The sequence below is a fragment of the Vipera ursinii genome (assembly GCF_947247035.1).
Source record: "Vipera ursinii genome assembly, chromosome: 2".
NCBI classification, from domain to species: Eukaryota; Metazoa; Chordata; class Lepidosauria; order Squamata; family Viperidae; genus Vipera; species Vipera ursinii.
In genome coordinates this window covers 161,092,629-161,110,733 of record NC_139513.1, presented here as the reverse complement: position 1 = coordinate 161,110,733, position 18,105 = coordinate 161,092,629, and the positions used below count along the sequence as shown (strand labels likewise).

At 42.8% G+C, this 18,105-nt stretch overlaps 1 protein-coding gene across 1 annotated transcript in view; it reads right to left on the bottom strand.

The window, feature by feature from the left end:
- Positions 1–15,218, bottom strand: part of LRP1 (LDL receptor related protein 1) — a 321,802-nt gene extending 306,584 nt beyond the window's left edge. The window contains exon 1 of the mRNA XM_083357102.1: positions 15,030–15,218. Within this exon, the coding sequence (XP_083213228.1) occupies positions 15,030–15,123 (94 nt within the window). The 5' untranslated portion in view covers positions 15,124–15,218. The remainder of the gene's footprint in view (positions 1–15,029) is intronic.
- Positions 15,219–18,105: the final 2,887 nt, after the last annotated feature.

Sequence of the window (18,105 nt, the reverse complement as noted above, 5' to 3'; positions counted from 1 at the left end):
TTGTCAGCCCATCAAGGTTACTCAGATCTGGAAACAGATTCCCAAAATTTGCAAGCCTGTTTTCCCTTCCTCCTCAGGGAGGTGCCAGTTTGAGTCTCTTCCTAATACTTTCCATGTTTCTGGGCTCAAAACTTGTTTTTGCATATATTGTGTTGAAACAGTTTCCAAATAGTTTCTCCAAGGTCATCTCCATGGCTCCCTACATTAATCAAGTCAATCTATTCTATGGCTGGTCATCCTGTTCTCTTTTTTTCTACCTTTCCCAAACTTCTCAAGGGAGTTGCATCTTCATACAATGTGCCCAAAATATGGTCATTTGTGCCTCAAGTCAGAACTCTGGAATGATTTGTTCTATGTTTCAACTGTTTGTTTTCTTAGCTAGCTGTAATATTGTCGACAGTCTTCTCCAACACCAAAGTTTAAAAGCATTGATACTTTTCTTATTCTGCTTCTTCAAAATCTGATTTTTATATCCACAGACTATCTCTATCGCAGGGAAAGCCATGCCTGCATGAGTCCAATTTTTGTATTTATGGACACACCACAATATCCAAAAATCAGATTTATTGCTCTGTATTTGCTTTGTTGATATTTTAATCAAGTATTGGTCTCTGGTGTATTTCTTGATTGATGGTTCTTTTACTATTGGTTGTTGTTGTTGTTAGCTGCGAAGTCGTGTCCGACCCATCGCGACCCTATGGACAACATTCCTCCAGGCCTTCCTGTCCTCTACCATCTTCTGGAGTCCATTTAAGCTCACGCCTACTGCTTCAGGGACTCCATCCAGCCACCTCATTCTCTGTCGTCCCCTTCTTCTATTGCCCTCGATCTTCCCCAGCATTAGGCTCTTCTCCAGGGAGTCCTTACTATTGGTAGTTGATCCTAAAAGAATCTGCTTACCATTTTCATGTTGTCATTATCAATTCTGAGTACCCATTGTTTTTAGCTATGCACAGGGCTTTTTTTGTAAAAGAAAAAGGTGCCGGAACTCACACATCTCATACAACCCGCCTTGCCTACCCTACAAGGTTCCATCCAAAAAAGGTTCCAGAACTCCATTCTGAGCGTTCTATGAGAAAAAAAGCCCTGGCTATACAGTATTTTAGTCTTTTTTTCCTACTGCTATCCTTGACTTTCATTACAGAGCTTGCAGTTCAATTACATATTCCAGGAATCCAGTTTTTCTAAAAAAAATATTCCACAGCCTGACATGATCAACGCCAATCAAAGGCTTTTCCCTAGTCAACAAAGCATATATGACTTCTTGTTATTTTTTGTTTATTGCATCAGCAATAACGTCTCTTGTTCTTTAGCTTTTTCTAAAACCAGGTTGAACATTTGATATTTCCTATTCCATCTAAGTCACTAGTTTATGCTGAATGACCCTAACCATTATTTTACTAGCATGTGAAATTAAGGTTATTCTGCAATAGTTTGCACACACTGGTAAATCTCCTTTCTTCCATATTGGCAAGAAGACTGACCTCTCCCAATCTGTTGATTAGCGTATCGTTTTTTTAGATTTATAGGGATTGTCTGGTTAGAACTTTTAGTGATTCTTTGGTTGTTTGCCTTATTTTCTTTTAGATTTTTTTTTAAATTCTGCTTTTACTCTTTTTTAGAAATAACTCAGGACAGGGAAGATATCTCATATTCCTTCCTCCTCCTATTTTCTCCACAGCAACAACCCGGTCAGGTGGTTTGGTCTGAGAGAGTGAGTGGCCCAAAGACACCTAAGATGGCTCTCATGCCTAAGATAGGACTAGAACTCCTGATTCCTTAACTATTATTTAAATATCCCCTCAATTCCCATAGCCTTCCATCTTGTAATGAACATAGCCCTGACTTAAGTCCATTTTCTAAAAACAAATTTGCAGGGCTGGTCACAATCTTTTCTTAAGCACGTGCAAAGAGAAAGAGAACTTGCTGGAGAAAATGGGGCAGAGAAATTGGGAGGATGGAACAACCAAGTATGTGTGCAAAGCCACATAGAGACTATCTTCCTGGAGCAACTTCAAATCTAGAAATAATGCTGTGCCGTGTTTCTTCTCTCTTGCATACCCACATGCCTGGAAATTGTAATCCATAAAATATTACAAATTATGAAAAAGAAAGACAAGAATTTCACTCAATCATATCAATATTCCATTGAGACCGGTATTTTATTTTCATTTTTCATTTCATTTATTTGATTTCTATACCACCCTTTTCCCTAGGGACTCAGGGCGGTTCACAGGGCATATATAAATAGCTATACAAAAATTAAAAGAGAATTAAACCATGCCCAATTAAAATACAACAATAATAGAATAATAAAAACCAATTAAAAACCCATATTCCCCATCAGGCCAGACCAGCTAACTCAAACAAGTGGGTCTTCAACCCGCGACGGAAGGATCGGAGGTCCGATGCCATCCGGAGCTCAACCGGCAGTTGGTTCCATAATGCCGGAGCACCCACAGAGAAGGCCCTCCCCCTGGGGGCCACCAGTCGACATTCCCTGACCGGAGGCACTCTGAGGAGGCCCTCTCTGTGGGCACGCACAGGGCGGAGGGGAGTTGACGCCGGCAGCAGGTGGTCCTCGAGGTATCCCGGACCCATGCCATGTAAGGACTTAAAGATCATAACCAAGACCTTGAACCTCACCCGGAAGACAACTGGTAACCAATGCAGCTCGCGGAGCAAAGGTGTAACATGGGAGTACCGGGAAACTCCCAAGACAACTCTCGCGGCCGCATTCTGTACCAGTTGGAGCCTCCGAGTGGTCTTCAAGGGAAGCCCCATGTAGAGAGCATTACAATAGTCTAGGCGAGAGGTCACGAGCGCATGAGTGACCGTACACAGGGCATCCCGGTCCAGATAGGGCCGCAACTGGCGCACCAGGCGAACCTGGGCGAAAGCCCCCCTAGTCACGGCCACTATATGGTCTTCCAGGGTAAGTCGTGAATCTAGGAGGACTCCCAAGTTGCAAGCCCTATCCACGGGGGGTAAGAGCTCACCCCCCATAGAAAGCGATGGAACATTTTGAATGTCCCGGGATGCCGGAATGTACAGCCACTCAGTCTTGTCAGGGTTGAGTTGAAGTCTGTTCCTCCCCATCCAGACCCGAACCGCCTCCAGGCAACGGGACATCACAGCGAGGGCATCACTGGGGTGGTTTGGGGTCGAAATGAAAAGTTGGGTATCATCGGCGTATTGATGATACCCAACTCCAAAACCACGAATGATCTCACCCAGCGGTTTCATGTAGATGTTGAACAGGTGAGGCGAGAGAACCGACCCCTGAGGAACTCCACAAACGAGAGACCTAGGGGCCGATCTCTGCCCCCCTGCCAACACCGACTGCGAGCGTCCCAGGAGATAGGAGGAGAACCACTGAAGAACTGTGCCTCCCACTCCCAATCCCCTGAGACGCCGCAGCAAGATACCATGGCCGATGGTATCAAAAGCCGCCGAGAGGTCTAATAGGACTAGGACAGAGGAATATCCCCTATCCCGAGCCCTCCAGAGATCATTCACCAGAGCGACCAATGCCGTCTCCGTGCTGTACCCGGGCCTGAAACCCGATTGGTAAGGGTCCAAATAATCCGCTTCATCCAGGACCAGAGGGAGCTGATGCGCCACCACACTCTCAACAACCTTCGCAAGAAAGCGAAGGTTGGAGACTGGACGAAAGTTGTTCAATACAGCTGGGTCCAAGGCAGGCTTCTTGAGGAGAGGTCTCACCACCGCCTCCAATTTATCAAGAGGAAAAAAATGACCCTGAATTTAAGATGAACCCTCCTCCAACTAAAAGAAAGATTCATCTGCTTGGTTTGATATTCATCTGCTTTCTTTGATATTCACTCAGTGAATCAAAGGTTCTCTCTTGTAAAAGTAAATTATTTGAAGACTATTTGAATGATTGAATCTTTCCTTTAAAAAAAATGTAGGTTTTTTGATATCTATGTTTTTGTTTGTTTTTAAACTGGAACTCTCTGGAAAGATTTCAGGATAATGTAATATCACAAAAAGAAAACAATAAGCAAATAAAACCTTAAAAACAGCAGGACATCTTAACACTTTGAGATGCTCACAGAAGTCCTGGAGGCAACAGCATTCAATTGCTCTTGCTTTGTAGCAGTTGATATTCAATAATCTACCATCTCCAAAGGAGATTCCATAAACTAGCAGCTATTTTTAAGATATAATTCCCAGGATTCCTGGGGTTTAGAGGAGGAATACATTCCCAAAGCATCTACCCATGTTGTAATGTATTTCTTAGAATTTATCACTATCATAACAATTAGGGCTGAGTTAAGCTTTCCACCAACCAAACCTGGGGGGATTAGATTAATTTATAATAATCAGTGCAATCCATTTATCTTGTCAACATAGTGCACAGAGTCTACAAAGGAATTAGAAGATTTAGAGAAAGAGTAACATGAACATGAGACTTCAAATTCTCTCCCAGACACACAAGCACATAAAAGTAGTCCTCGACTTATGACCAGTCGATTAACAATGAAGTTACAACAGACCCGCCCTGAGCTTCCTATAACCCCTTTTCAAAGTTACAATGGGTTCACACGCCTTTGTGCAAACACGGGATTGCATTTTGGGCACTTGGCAACCGGCTCACCTTTACAGCTGTTTGCAATGTGCCGTGGTCCTACGGATTACAATTTGCAACTTTTTTTTGCCCTTTCCAACATCAACTTCCGGTGTCCCACCAATAACATCCATTGGGGAAAATGGATTTGCTTAATGACTGCAGTGTTCCCTTAACTGACCATTGCAAAAACATGTAAAAAAAATAGGATCAGGTCATGTGCCATATCTTCTCTCTTTTATTCACCTCTATAAAGGGTCTAGTTTCTACCACATTCCATGTGTAATTAGCCCCCATCTCTCCATTCAGACAAACTGTTTATTGTTGTAAGCTGCCTAAAGTAGCCCAACGGTGAGATAGACAGCAAATAATAATAATAATAATAATAATAATAATAATAATAATAATAATAATAATAAGAAGAAGAAGAAGAAGAAGAAGAAGAAGAAGAAGAAGAAGAAGAAGAAGAAGAAGAAGAAGAAGACGTTGGAAGAGAACTTGGAGGTCATCTAGTCCAACCCGCTGCTAAGGCAGGAAACCCTATACCATTTAAGGCAAATGGCTGTCCAGTCTCTTCTTAAAAACTTCCAGTGTGGGAGCATTCACCACTTCTGGAGGCAGGTTGTTCCACTGATTAATTGTTCTAACTGTCAGGAAATTTCTCTTTAGTTCTAGGTTGCTTCTCTCTTTGGTTAGTTTCCATCCATTGCTTCTTATCCTGCTTTCAGGTGCTTTGGAGAATAGCTTGACTCCCTCTTCTTTGTGGCAGCCCCTGAGATATTGGAACACTGCTATCATGTCCCCCCTCGTCCTTCTCTTCATTAAACTACACATACCCAATTCCAGCAACCGTTCCCTATATGTTTTAGCCTCCAGTCCCCCAATCATCTTTGAGGAACAAATGAATGTAACAAAGAAAAAAACAAACATATGAATAAATATATAAAAACACAACAATAAGAACAAACTCGGTGGCCCTTTTTAAAATCAGCCTTTGGCCTAAACAACCTCACAAGCCCCTTTTCTCAGGGCAAAAGTCACAAGAGATTCATATACGTGATGGTGAAGCTGCCAAAAGAAAGCATTAAATATTGAAACATACTTGGAATTGGACATTATTGTTTTATAGAGATGGTAGCTACAGGGCTCCTTTTCAGATCAGGACCACAGCACTGGGGAGGCAGAAGGGGTTATAACTTTTCCCTACCCGTTTTTTGCGCCAGTTGTCAGTTGCCTGGAATATATTACAAATAATGCCTTTCAGCATAAACAGAAACAATAAGAGGGAATTTTTCCAAAGAGATAACAGTGGAAAACAAGGTCCTAAAAAAGCAAGAACCCTAGAAAGCCTCCATATGCTTCAGCAGAATACTAATTCATCTAACTCAGTTTTCCCTGCGGGATTAAAAGCAGAATTTTGCAAAGGGAATTTTTCCCTATGCAAAGCGTCTCAGATTGTCTGGATTCTAGCACGTCCTCATGTCACTTATTTGTAAAAACAGATAGTAGCCAGTTTTAAGCATGGCTTGAAAGGCTGCTGCTTAATAATATGTGTCGTATGGTCCTGAGGGAGAAAGGCAGAACTAATCATGTAAAGTGCAAGATCCAAAATCAGTCCTCAACAAAAGCAGGGTCTGACTTTTCAACCCGCCTTCAATAGGATGAGTCTGCGAGAAACATGCAAGAAATAGTTCCGCTACTCTGATTTTAGCATTTTATGTACAGATAAAGGCATGCCACATCAGTAAAAAAAACAAAGAAGTATCTTTCACACATATTCAAACACACAAAGACACCCTTTCATTGCCCTTCTTTGAGGAAAAGGAATTATTGGGATGCAATTGTAGAAAACAAAGCTAAAGTCTGGTGCTGGAAGCTTGGGGAGGCTTAGTTATTCTTTTTTCATTCTTTAACTAATGTGACTATGACTGAAGAAAGGATGGATATTTTATTTTAAAAAAATTCTCTTTCTATATGTGTGTTTCTGGGTGTGGGGGGTGGGAGAGGGAGGGAGGGAGAGGGAGAGAGACCACTATACATAGATTTGATCCAAAATTTGCAAGACATGACATCTCATCACAAAATGCAAGCTTCCCCAATCTTGTGTCTTCCACATCTGCTGGACTACAGCTGATTTAATTCCCAATCCTTGGGTGCAGTCCAAGGTGTTAATGGAACACCAGGTTGGAGAAGGCTTGTTTCTCAGTTTATGACTCTGTGATGACCTCTATCTAACTAGGTAATCATCAGACTAGCACTGATGATGTCACTTAGCTTGGGTAATGAACCGCCTGCAAGAAAACAATCAAGCTCAGAAAGCAGCGAGGACCCTCTTTTTTTCAACTCTGAACTACAAATATTCCCCTTTGTTAGTAGAGTTCCTAGTGCTCAATAATTTGGAAGCCCTTTGCTAGGAAAAATGCAAAGCCTTTCTCTTATCTGTTTCTCTATGAGGAGGCAGGAAAGCAAGAAAGGTAACCCTTCTATGAAACAGAATGGCAAGAATATTGCACCGTTTTTTTTCTTGGGGTATATGTGGTTTGGCACAGCTCACATCTGCACTGAATTAAAAGGCTCCTGAAAAAAAATAAAAAAGGACTCCGTTCAAATCACTCCATGTGAGGTCCCAAGAGGCTGAAACATGCAGAAATCTTTTAAAAGGAGTTCCAGTCCACGTGCCTGGCCATTTGTGCCGGAAACTGTGAGTTCCCAGACATTCAGCTGGATTCTGCCCAATTCTAGAATGATCAGTCTGCTGCTTCATGGGAACTACAGTTGCGTTGTGCGGTCTGATTACCCCAAAAATGGATGTGCTATGCCAAGGTATATCTAAGAATTCAGCACATAACTGCCGCGTGAATTATACAAAACACTCTCTCCTTGCTTGTGTCCATTCTCAACTAGACAAAAGGAATGCTAATTTGATACTGAATTATGGCTTGGGTGAAGCTGTGCAGAGACACTGTCTAGAGGCTTCGCGTCTTTCTTCTTGAGTAATGTATAGGGGAAAGGAAACAAGCCCTCTTCTGTTGAGCATCTTTAGCCAAAAAACAGAGGGATGATCAAAAGCTTATTTAGTAAGCTTTATGGAAAGAGTTGCCCTTTGGAACACATTTCCTCTCTACAAGGCCAAATAAGCCTCTTTTGCCTTTCACGTAACTAAAATAATATTATACTTGTGTATCTTTAAAATCTAAGTGCTATCTAGCCGCATGCTATTCTTGCTATTCTTGTCAAGTTGCCTTCGGTTGAAATGGGAAGAGAAAACAATAATCACTGTTACTGAGCTGGTGATACATGGCCTACAAAAATTAAATTGGTACTGGCCTGGAAAGGTGAAGCTAAGCCAAGTAATTTCACAATTAAAACTATCCTAAGTTCTAGCATGGATTTACAGAATATCAAAATGGTCAATAAATATATTTAAATGTGCAGGACCAACAGATCAGGTTTATCAACAACTGGATATCTAAAATATCTTCAACTTCGATCAAGGATGAATTGTTGCTCTCGCATTATAATGCAGACTTAAATATATTAATTATCTTCATAGGCATTTTCCATACGTAGTTATATGATTCTGAATAGTATTTTATCAATAAAACAGATCTCTTAATAAAGAAAGAGATGGCAAGTTCCCTTTTGATCAAGGCCTTCATCATCAACTCTAAGGTTTGCAAAATTCAAATACAGCACTCGTTTATTGTCTGGAGTCTCAGGCAACTATGACAAAAGAACTATTAAAATTAGGGCAAAACAATAATCAGTCATTTTACGCTTCACTGAATTGACCAGAGCCAGTGGAAACATCATAATCAAAAGCAAGCATCCTAGCACAAGTGACAGCTTCCCATTTCTTCTGACACAGAACTCCAAAATAACCAAGTGCAACAAGGCACATCACCTCTAGCCCACATTTTACAACATTCTAACCTGCATCCTACAATACAACTGAATCTCTGTAAAAAAAAAAAGTCTGGGGGAGAATGGAGTGAAGAGCTCCAAGAGATTGGAGTTCGAAAAGCAAGGGAGAATTCCTTGTGCACTATCCACAGGACAAGTGAAGATTCTCCAAACTTGTTGCTTGAATCCATGAATGGCTCTTTGAACAAACATGAAAATTAAGGCTTCCCACTCTGATCAGGACAGAGTGGGAAGATACTGCCTTGTTATTTAAACATACCCTTCAAGCGTCCTATAATGGAACAGTCCAATAGTATTTAGTAGCCAAATCTCCAGTTTGTCATTTTCTGTGTCTCCACTGTGCACTCAAGGGGTGTGGCAACCTATCTCTAAAATCCCAATTCCCTCCCTTGCCTAGGCTCCTGCAGCTGTATTAGCACTTTGCAAATCCCAGACACAGTACAGGTAGTCCTCAACTTACCACCACAGTTGACCCCAGAATTTACATTGCTAAGTGAGAAATTTTGAGTTTTGCCCCATTTTATGACTTTCCTTGCTACATTTGTTAAGCAAATCACTGCAGTTGTTAAATGAGTAATGCGGTTGTTAAGTGAACCTGGCTTCCCCTGTTGACTTTGCTTGTCAGGTCGCAAAAGGGGATCGCATGACCCCGGGACACGGCAACCGTCATAAATGTGAACATTTGCATGTAAATCATGTGACCATGGGGATGTTGCAGTGGCCGTAAGTGTGAAAAATGGCCATAAGTCACTTTTTTTCAGTGCCGTTGTAACTTAGTGAACTGTTGTAAGTCGAGGACCACCTGTACACATAAACAGTGCCACGTTAGGAAACGCTGTTATATTTGAACCGGGTTGTTGCAGCTCTTTGGAGCGTAACAGGGACAAAACTAATAGCATGGGGCACAAGAGGCAGCTTGTTATCTTCTTTCTGAATTCCGATCTTCATTTTTCTTACATATTCATTGCAGTCATGTTATTATCAATTGTGATTACAGCATTTTTATTTAAATATGGTGGAAGATCTATTCTTTCTCTTCCCCCCACCCCCTGACCGTAATGCTGTTTTGATATGCGAGGATCGCAGAGAGAGAATAAAAAAAAAACCCAAAGTATAGATAAACTTTAACTAACTAGCAAGAGCAGATACTTCCAAGGATGGCAGAGTAAGTCACTGCTTGTGCTTTTGAAGCTGAACAGGCTTTTTTTTTCCTCCTCTACCTCTCCCCTCCCGTCTTCCTTGAAACTTTTTTGGGGAGATGATCTCTCATATACATATGATTTCAGCCGGGCAAGTTCCCCAACTGTTGGTATCCTCAACTATATTCTCATACAATGATTAGTGTCCTGATCGTTCTATCAAACCTCAAGAGAGACTATTATTGGATGCAGATAAGATCCCAGGCTTTGCCAATGAAAGCACGCACATACCTTCACACTATTCTTCTGACCACAAATTCCCACCACATCTCAAGGCATAACCACACGTTGCCTACATATGGTGGATCTGAGTCTATTATGGTAACATAATCCTCAATGATTATGTCAAGGTCAGTCATGAAGAAATCCTTGCACATTCTCTGGATATTTCAGGCTTTTCCTGAATTGTCAGATTTCATTCTTATTAAACCTGTTTATCTTACAAGAGAAACGAGGACCTCTGTTTTTAACCTTAATACAGGCTATTAGGCCAGCCCACCAGACCTAAATGAGGGCCTATCTCAAAGGTTACTCCATCCCACTGTCTGCCTGGCAATCCACCACCGCCACCACCAGACCCATCTCATTAGGCAGAGATCAGGCTAGTGTCAGAATTAGAGAGGATAAGATAAATTCCTAAAGTCAGATATAGGAATGTGCTTCATATTTTGAGACAACAACTCAGAATTCAAAGCCAGCTGGCTCCACATTGTTAGTTTCTTGATGGGACTGAGGAAAGGGTTATCTGCTATGATGGAGTAGCTAGCACTGGGCCAAAATGCGGAAGATCCTAGTACAAATCTCCACATACCCATAATGCTAAGTAGTTATCAGAAGCCAGTTATTCTCCCTATCATGTACTTTACAGGTTTGTTGAAAGCAGTCAGAGGAAGGATAGGATATAACTTAAATGCATTCTGAGAGAGATTCTACTGTGGATCATCATAAAAATTGAGATAGTGAAAAAGCAACTATTTGTCCTGCTCAATCTAAACTATATATGTTGTACAGCAAATAAACGATATATCTCTTCCTGGACTATATTGCTGCAAGTGCCTGTGATGAGAATTGTTTGTGGAAGACAGCAATGGGGGTGGGGGTGGGAAGAAATCACACACTAAAAATTAGAAGGCTGTACTAAAATCCTTAATTTTTGTTTTTCTATAGTTTGCTCTCTGGGAATATCAAAGATATATATCTCTCCCCCATTTATGTTTTGAGATGGTATGGTCTATGAAGAAATCATTGTTGATGCTGGTTGCGTAAACCAGACCAATGATGCATTCTCACACACACAAACCCTTGCATTACAAAGTAGTTTTGGCGCCTCAGTGAAAAACAAGGCTACCAAAGACCTATTGCTAATATCAGAACCTCCATGTCTTCTAATGACTTAGAATACAGTCATTAAATGTGAAACTTCCAGTTCGGTAACTCAGCATACAGTGTGATGTCCTCAGATCAACAAACCAGACCTGCTCTCTTTCAGAAGAGGCAGAGATAGGGCCGGAGAAACTTGCAAGTGCTTACATGTAGCACTCAGTCATTTTTCTTGGCTCATGCATATAATAATATACACATACACGAACACACCCCTATCCTAACATGTTGCATAAAATTTTAGGGCAGCAACAGCTACAGTCTGGAATTAGAATAGCACATCAATTTCACTGGAGTGTTCAAAAAGCTGTTTCCTATTGGCTCAGTGCTTTTTTCCTTCATTACCCAGAACTGCTTATGGTAAAACTATTCAAGTGAATTGAAAAGTTCATGTTGCGACTGGGTAACAGATTTGTGAAAAGCCACTTTTACCCAATTTGGGTAAATTTAAATAGATTTGGGGAGCACTGTATGAGTTCCTTGTTAAGCTCCCATTTCAGGTTTGTAGCAATAGAGATAAAAAAAACCACAAGCCAAAGACTTCATAGGTTAGAGCTTAACAACTGAATCGATTTGCCAATAAAGAATTTTTAAAATGTAAGTACAAACTAAAAGTCACAGTAGGGGGTAATGACCACTGGGAAAATCTACTACATGCATTTCTAAGCTGATCTGACTTCTGTTACACAGAAGTGTTAATCCAGATCCAGTTCTACCAAGTAGAAGACTGGGGAAGTTGCTTCGTAAATAGAAGAGCAGAAGATGAGAAAGGAAGCAGCGCAGCAAAAGCAGAAGCAAAATTTGGGTACCACATTACCTGCCCTCTTTTTCACAAGTCCATCAACCATGCACTTAATTTGAAAGATAGTAACACTAAGGCGGGAGACCCCCAATATGTCAGTAGTAGAAAACATGTTTAGACATGCAATTCAAGACTTGGACCGTGAAAGATTTTTTTTTTATATCAGAATTGAGAAAGTTCTCAGTCTAATAGACAGACAGGTTCTATTTTCAAGGGGAGCCAGTACTAGATCAAGACAGCCATTGTTCTGGACACACGGGGCATCTGTAAAGGATGGCTTTTCAAACTTGGTGAAAAGGCAAGCTAGTTAGATTCTGCAATAAAACTTTTTATTTATTTTTTTTGCTTTTCACCGAACCAGAAGAGTTTTTCTTATACAGACCAGTCCAAAACAAATAAGGGCCAGAGAAACCACAGGAAACATTCACACGGAGCTATGGCAGTTCCAACATAGGATGGAGTCCCCCCACCCAAAAGATGGAAGCCCCATGAAGTTTTCCCATAAATCTGACTGCCACACCTTGCAAAGGAACTGATCCTTTAAAAATTGCCTCAATTGCACTGCCTTTGTTCTTACAGTCTTTTCACCTAATCCCTATGCATCAGCTATTTATTCAAAGCTGAGGGGGTGGGGGGAAACAATCAGTTAATGCATTGCATATTCCTAAAATTCAGGATGGGGTGGGGAAAATGAGAAGAATATTTCCAGGGCTAAGTTCTTGCTTCAGTGATCTCTGTCTGAATATTAAGCCCTAAAGAATGAATGCCATCCAAGGAGTTTTTGCAAAAGCCAAGTAGCCCAGCAGCTCACACAAAATCTTCCAGAGAGAAGTTGGTAAGGAAAGAATTGACCTCTTCAATTCAGAAAAGGCAGAGAAGGAGGAGAGGTTTTTTGTTTTTGTTTTTTAAAAAGACAGTTGAGTTTTAGATTTCATGCTGTAATGACAGGGCACTCACTTTTGGCTTGATTGCAAGATATCCTGAAGTATACCATCAGAGGCCACCTGTTTTACCCACCCCTTCTTCCTAGTGAGTGGTAAACAACTCTTACCTATCTTCAAAATTCCTCTTCCACAAAGAAGCTTCAAAATGTTACACATAAAGAGGGTACAGCGCACCCTGCATATAGCACATAAATCTTTTGGAAAGCAGGAAGCCATGTTTTAAATGCAGGAAACTAGACCACTCTGGAGTGCATCTCTCCATAGTCAAAATTTCTGAGTCTGAAAAACCTCCATTATGATCTATGGCCACCCCTCAAAGATAGCAATGTTCACACCATTTTGCCTGTGGTGACAAAAAAAAAGCACAGGCAATGCAAAGGGATAAGATAAGAATTCCTTCTCTACAACCATTTTACATTAGAGAAGAGATGATACTTTGCAAGAACTATTTCAGTAGCAGACATAGTTACTTTTCCGATCCTTCAGGCTAAGGTTTCCCATGTCTCAGTTAGAGGAAATAGGCACTTCCTTAAACCCTCATTCTTACCTCTTCCCCACTAAATAATTCTTCTCCCCATCACTACATTCCATCTCTCCATCTCCTGTAACTGCCTGTGATCAATTAATTATAAGCACCACTGTAATCGGACCAGCCTCTCCATCTCCTTAAAAAAGTACCATTGTTGCCAATATATGATCTAACAGCCACCTTATTATCTCTTGATATATGCCATGGCAGGTTCGCGTCCCACCAGGCTCAAGGTTGACTCAGCTTTCCATCCTTCCAAGGTAGGTAAAATGAGGACCCAGATTGATGAGGACCCAGATTGTTGGGGGCAATTAAGCTGACTTTGTAATAATGCCGCTTGGGGTGTATGTGAAAGCCCTAACAAGCAGGCATATACATAGAATGAAGGCTACTGCTAAGCTTGTAAGCCGCCCTGAGTCTTCGGAGAAGGGCGGGATATAAATGTAATAAAAAATAAATAAAAAAAATAAGCAAGGGGCACAATGCAACCCCTCCTTCAATTTGGGGAAACAGGACAGGTTATTGATTTTGCAGATGGACTTCTCAGCCCAGGTTCCAGTATAATCCAGGCTTTTAGTGTCATCAGCTTCACAGACATCTCCTGTGCTAGAGCTTTACAACAATCAACATTAGTACTTGGCTCTCCTTGTCCTTATTCTATCCCCAAATGTATTTTGTGGTGGAGCGTTAATCTCCATTTTACAGCTTCCTTGCCAGTGAAGAGGTGTGATCTACTTGAGGTACCAGCTTCAGGCCTACGCAATGCCAGCCAAACAGGCTCCCAATCTCAATGAGTGTCTGGCTAAAAACAGAAGCAGCAATATCCTAAGTAAATATTTATTCATGAGGTACAAGGAGCCAGAAAGACAGTTTAACTTGAGCATCTTCTTGGCACAGATAAGAACGTACAATAAATCTAGAAAGTACAAGGTTTTATATATATATTTTTAAAAAGGCTGTAATCCTCTACACTATTACCTGGCAGAAAACCCCGTTGAACTCAATGGGACTTGCTTTTGAACAAACATTCACTGGAATGCAATATTTCACTCTCATTGTGTTCTAAAGCTAAACACTGGCAACAGGAGGAGAAATTCTAGAGATCTCTCCATTCAACATTTGAGAACAGATTTCATTTTAGAAGGATTTCTCTCTCATTAAGTAGTTTCTCATTTTATAGCCTGATCTTTTTGCCAGGGGTCCCCTCCCTCAAAACAACCCTAACTCCTACCTATCTTCATACCTATTCACACAACCATTCGTTCCTGGAAAGAAATCTGCATTAAGCCTCAATGGTTTGGCAGGAGCAGGAAACAAAAATGCAGGCAAATGAATGTAAAATATGCAACACCTCCTTTCATACATTTGAGATGGCTTGTATTTGGGGAGATGATGTGTTGTTGTTGTTTTTTAAAGAAAAAAAAATGCAGCCTTCTCTCCAAAGCGGGAAAACATATGTGAATTCCTGGAGCAACAACCCCCTTCCTCATCCCAGATTTTTAGGGAAAACTGTTGCATTAACAATAAAAGGGGGGGAGGGAGGGGGAGAGGTCAAGGGAGGCTTACTTTTGTAAAAGACGATGCAACAAGTAAAAGTAACCAGAATTAAGATAAAATAGAAGGGAGGGGGGGTGGTGGTGGTGGAAAGGATTCAACTCACCTTCAAGGCTAAAAACAGGGGCGATCCCTATTAGCATGTGCAAAATTCCTACTGAAAGCAGCAACGGCCCCACTTCTACTCTGTGGGGCAGCATGTTTGTGCAAAAAAAAAAGATCTCAAAAAAAGAAAAAAAGAAAAACCAGGTTGCCAGATAGTCCAGGCGAAGACGCAGAGTTGCAGCTGCTCTTCTTCCTTCTTGGCGGCTGCTGGCCGTCCCCAACCTCTCCCTTCGCTCTCTCCTTCCGAGGGTCTTCAATTCTTTCACCATCCGCTGAAGCAGAACCGGGGGGCGGGGGGGGGCCGACGGCAAGGAAAAGCCCCTCTCCCTCCTCCTCCTCCTCCTCCTCCTCCTCCTCCTCCTCCTCCTCCTCCTCCTCCTCCTCTCTCCCTCCCAGCCCAGGAGATGAGAAAACCCAGCAGCGGCAAAGGCTGGGGAGGGGAGGGGAGAGGAGAGGAGGGATGGGGTGGGTGGGTGGGTTGCAGCCCTTCTAAGCGAGAAAGAAAGATTGCATGCGGGGTGGGCCGGGGGGGGTTTGCAACGGGGAGGAGGGGGGGGAGACGATCGTCAGCGGTCCGCTTCTTCTGCAACTAGGTGAAAAACAAGCCAAGGTAAATCGCAGCGGGCATCAGAGGGTCCAAGAGCGATGCATAGGGAAGAAAGGAGGGGGGGGGGCGCCGACAGAAGGGAGAGAAGAAAATCAAAAAGGGGGGGGGATACTTCTGGCTCCCGAGAGAGGGGAAGGCAGCAGCTCCTCTTCCTTCGCAGCCTCTCCCGAGTGATGGGAGAGGGAAGGATGCGCGGGCTTTGGTTGCCGTTCGCAGCCCGGGGAACGCTCGATGCGCGACGCGCTCCTCCCGCCTCCCGCCACCACAGCCGGACGAAGGGAAAAAGCCACCCCCGCCTGCCGCACCGGTAGCCTCGGCCGCCTGATGGAGCTCGCGCCGCCTTCTGCCTGCCTGACGTCATAGGCTCCCAAGGAAAGGCAGGGGAGGGCGCCGCAAACGGGGGCTACGCGGCACTGGGCTTAGGGCGCATGCGCTTTTTTCTTTTTTTCTTTTCCTTGATATGCCCTGGTAGCTGAATGGGGTGGGGGAGTGGGGAGGGAGAGGGAGGGAAGCGGGCAGGTCGTACTTTAAAACCCTTCCCAAAAAAAAAGGATTCCTCACCCTAGCGGCGGGGGAGCGAAAATGGGATGCACGTGGATGCAGGGCACAGCCAGCCTCAGAGCTGTTTCCTCTGTGTACCTCCCAAATCACACACGCACACACACGCACAAAATGTAAACTCTTCTTGCCTATCTCGGGCAAAAAAAAAATGTCAAAGGGCGACGACGCGCGCCCTCTTCGTTTTTTCGAAATACTGTAGCGTGGTGGTGGTTGTTGTTTTTCTCACAGTTCGAACCCGCCAGCTTACACACAGACACACACACACACACAAACACACATTTTCCCGCCGCATACCCAAAACCCATGAAATGCTGAGCAGCGTCCTAATGACAAGGACGGCCCCCTTCCTTCGCCACAAAGGGAACGTACGCCGGGAAAGGTGGTGGTGGGTGGGGGGGGGAGCGGTGGATTCAGTTGCCACAAACCTTGTGGAGGGAACCGTGCCTCCCCCCGCCCCTCATTCCGAAAAAGCACACACAAACACACACACCTGCCTGCCTGCCTGCCTGCCTGTCTGTCTTGAGAGGAGGGAAACCCAACGTGGCACACCTCTCCCCATTAGATAATGGGATGTGCGCAGGCATGCAAGCAAGCCAGCCAGGTCCTCGTTTGCAAGGGAAGCCACCTTATAGCAGCACGAACCAGTGTGGGGTTGTTTTGTTTTGTTTGTTTAGTTTCGCCAGACCGACCGATGCAGCCAACGCGGCTGAAGGGTTGCCCCCTCAAAGGTGTCAGAAAGGCAAAGAAGCCCCACGGCGCAAGGGGAAAGCTGCCGAGTGGGGGATGCCTGATTCCCAACCCCTCAGCCAAACAATAGAAACAATGCCCGGTAAACACGGCCGTGACTCTGACGCCTGCCAATGCCAGATGCTTTTGAAGAGCGATTCCCTTCTTCCAACCTGGCGCCCTCAAACCCCCCCCCCCCGGAATTCCCAGCCAATATGGACGAAGGCGTCAAATTACAAAAGGCGACCCTACAATCTCCCGTTTCCTAACTGATGCCCACCTTGAATTAAATCGAAAGATGGCAGCCTGCTTTTCCACAGAGGGGAGCGCGTTTCAGGCACTTCTAAGAGATCGTTTTTTAATTATTTCTGTTTCCCACATTGTGTTACTAGGGGAAGTTTTCGAGGCATTATCTCTAGATAGGTTTGATTAAATCATGGTTTATTCATACAGAAGCAGAAGTCTTAAACGATTCTTTTCATTCGGAAATCTAAAAGTAATTAACATATGCAATACACCTTTTCTTTTTAAAATGGCATTATTCCTTTGCTGCTTTTAAATCCTATCAACTGCCCCAATCCTGTGGAGCTGAGTAGCCACTAAATCACACAAATGAAATAAAACCCAAAGTAATTTAAAACTTACTTAACATATCCAAAGACATCACATAAGCATAACAAAAACAACCTCTTCAAAGTTGTGCTCAGGATACTTCATCTCATCAATTTGTTAATAATAATAGCTATCTTAAGACACTGATTAAATCTATTCAAATTGCTCATATTGTGTCCCAGTCCTTGACTTTCGGAAATTCAAATTGACTTTTTCTCTCATTCTTATCTAAAACCTCAAGAACCCCCCAGGAATTTTTGCACATAGTCTTCCTGTGAGCTGTGGCCCCCACCAGACAATATTCTTCTCATCAACTAAGAGGCACTTCCTTATTCTTTTGTATTCTTTGATATTCCAATAGTAAAAATGCTAGGTAGACAAATGCAATTTGGTTCTGGAAACTTGCAAATACTTAGTATTATTATGAAATAGAATTATTTTACTTTTTGTTTCATTAACCTATATTGGCTTCCCTGTAGCATAGCCTGACCTTGGTCTCTTCAGAGATGGAGGGAGGGACAGACAGACAGATATTAAATTGCAGTCTTCTTAGATTCCTAACTGATTGGGC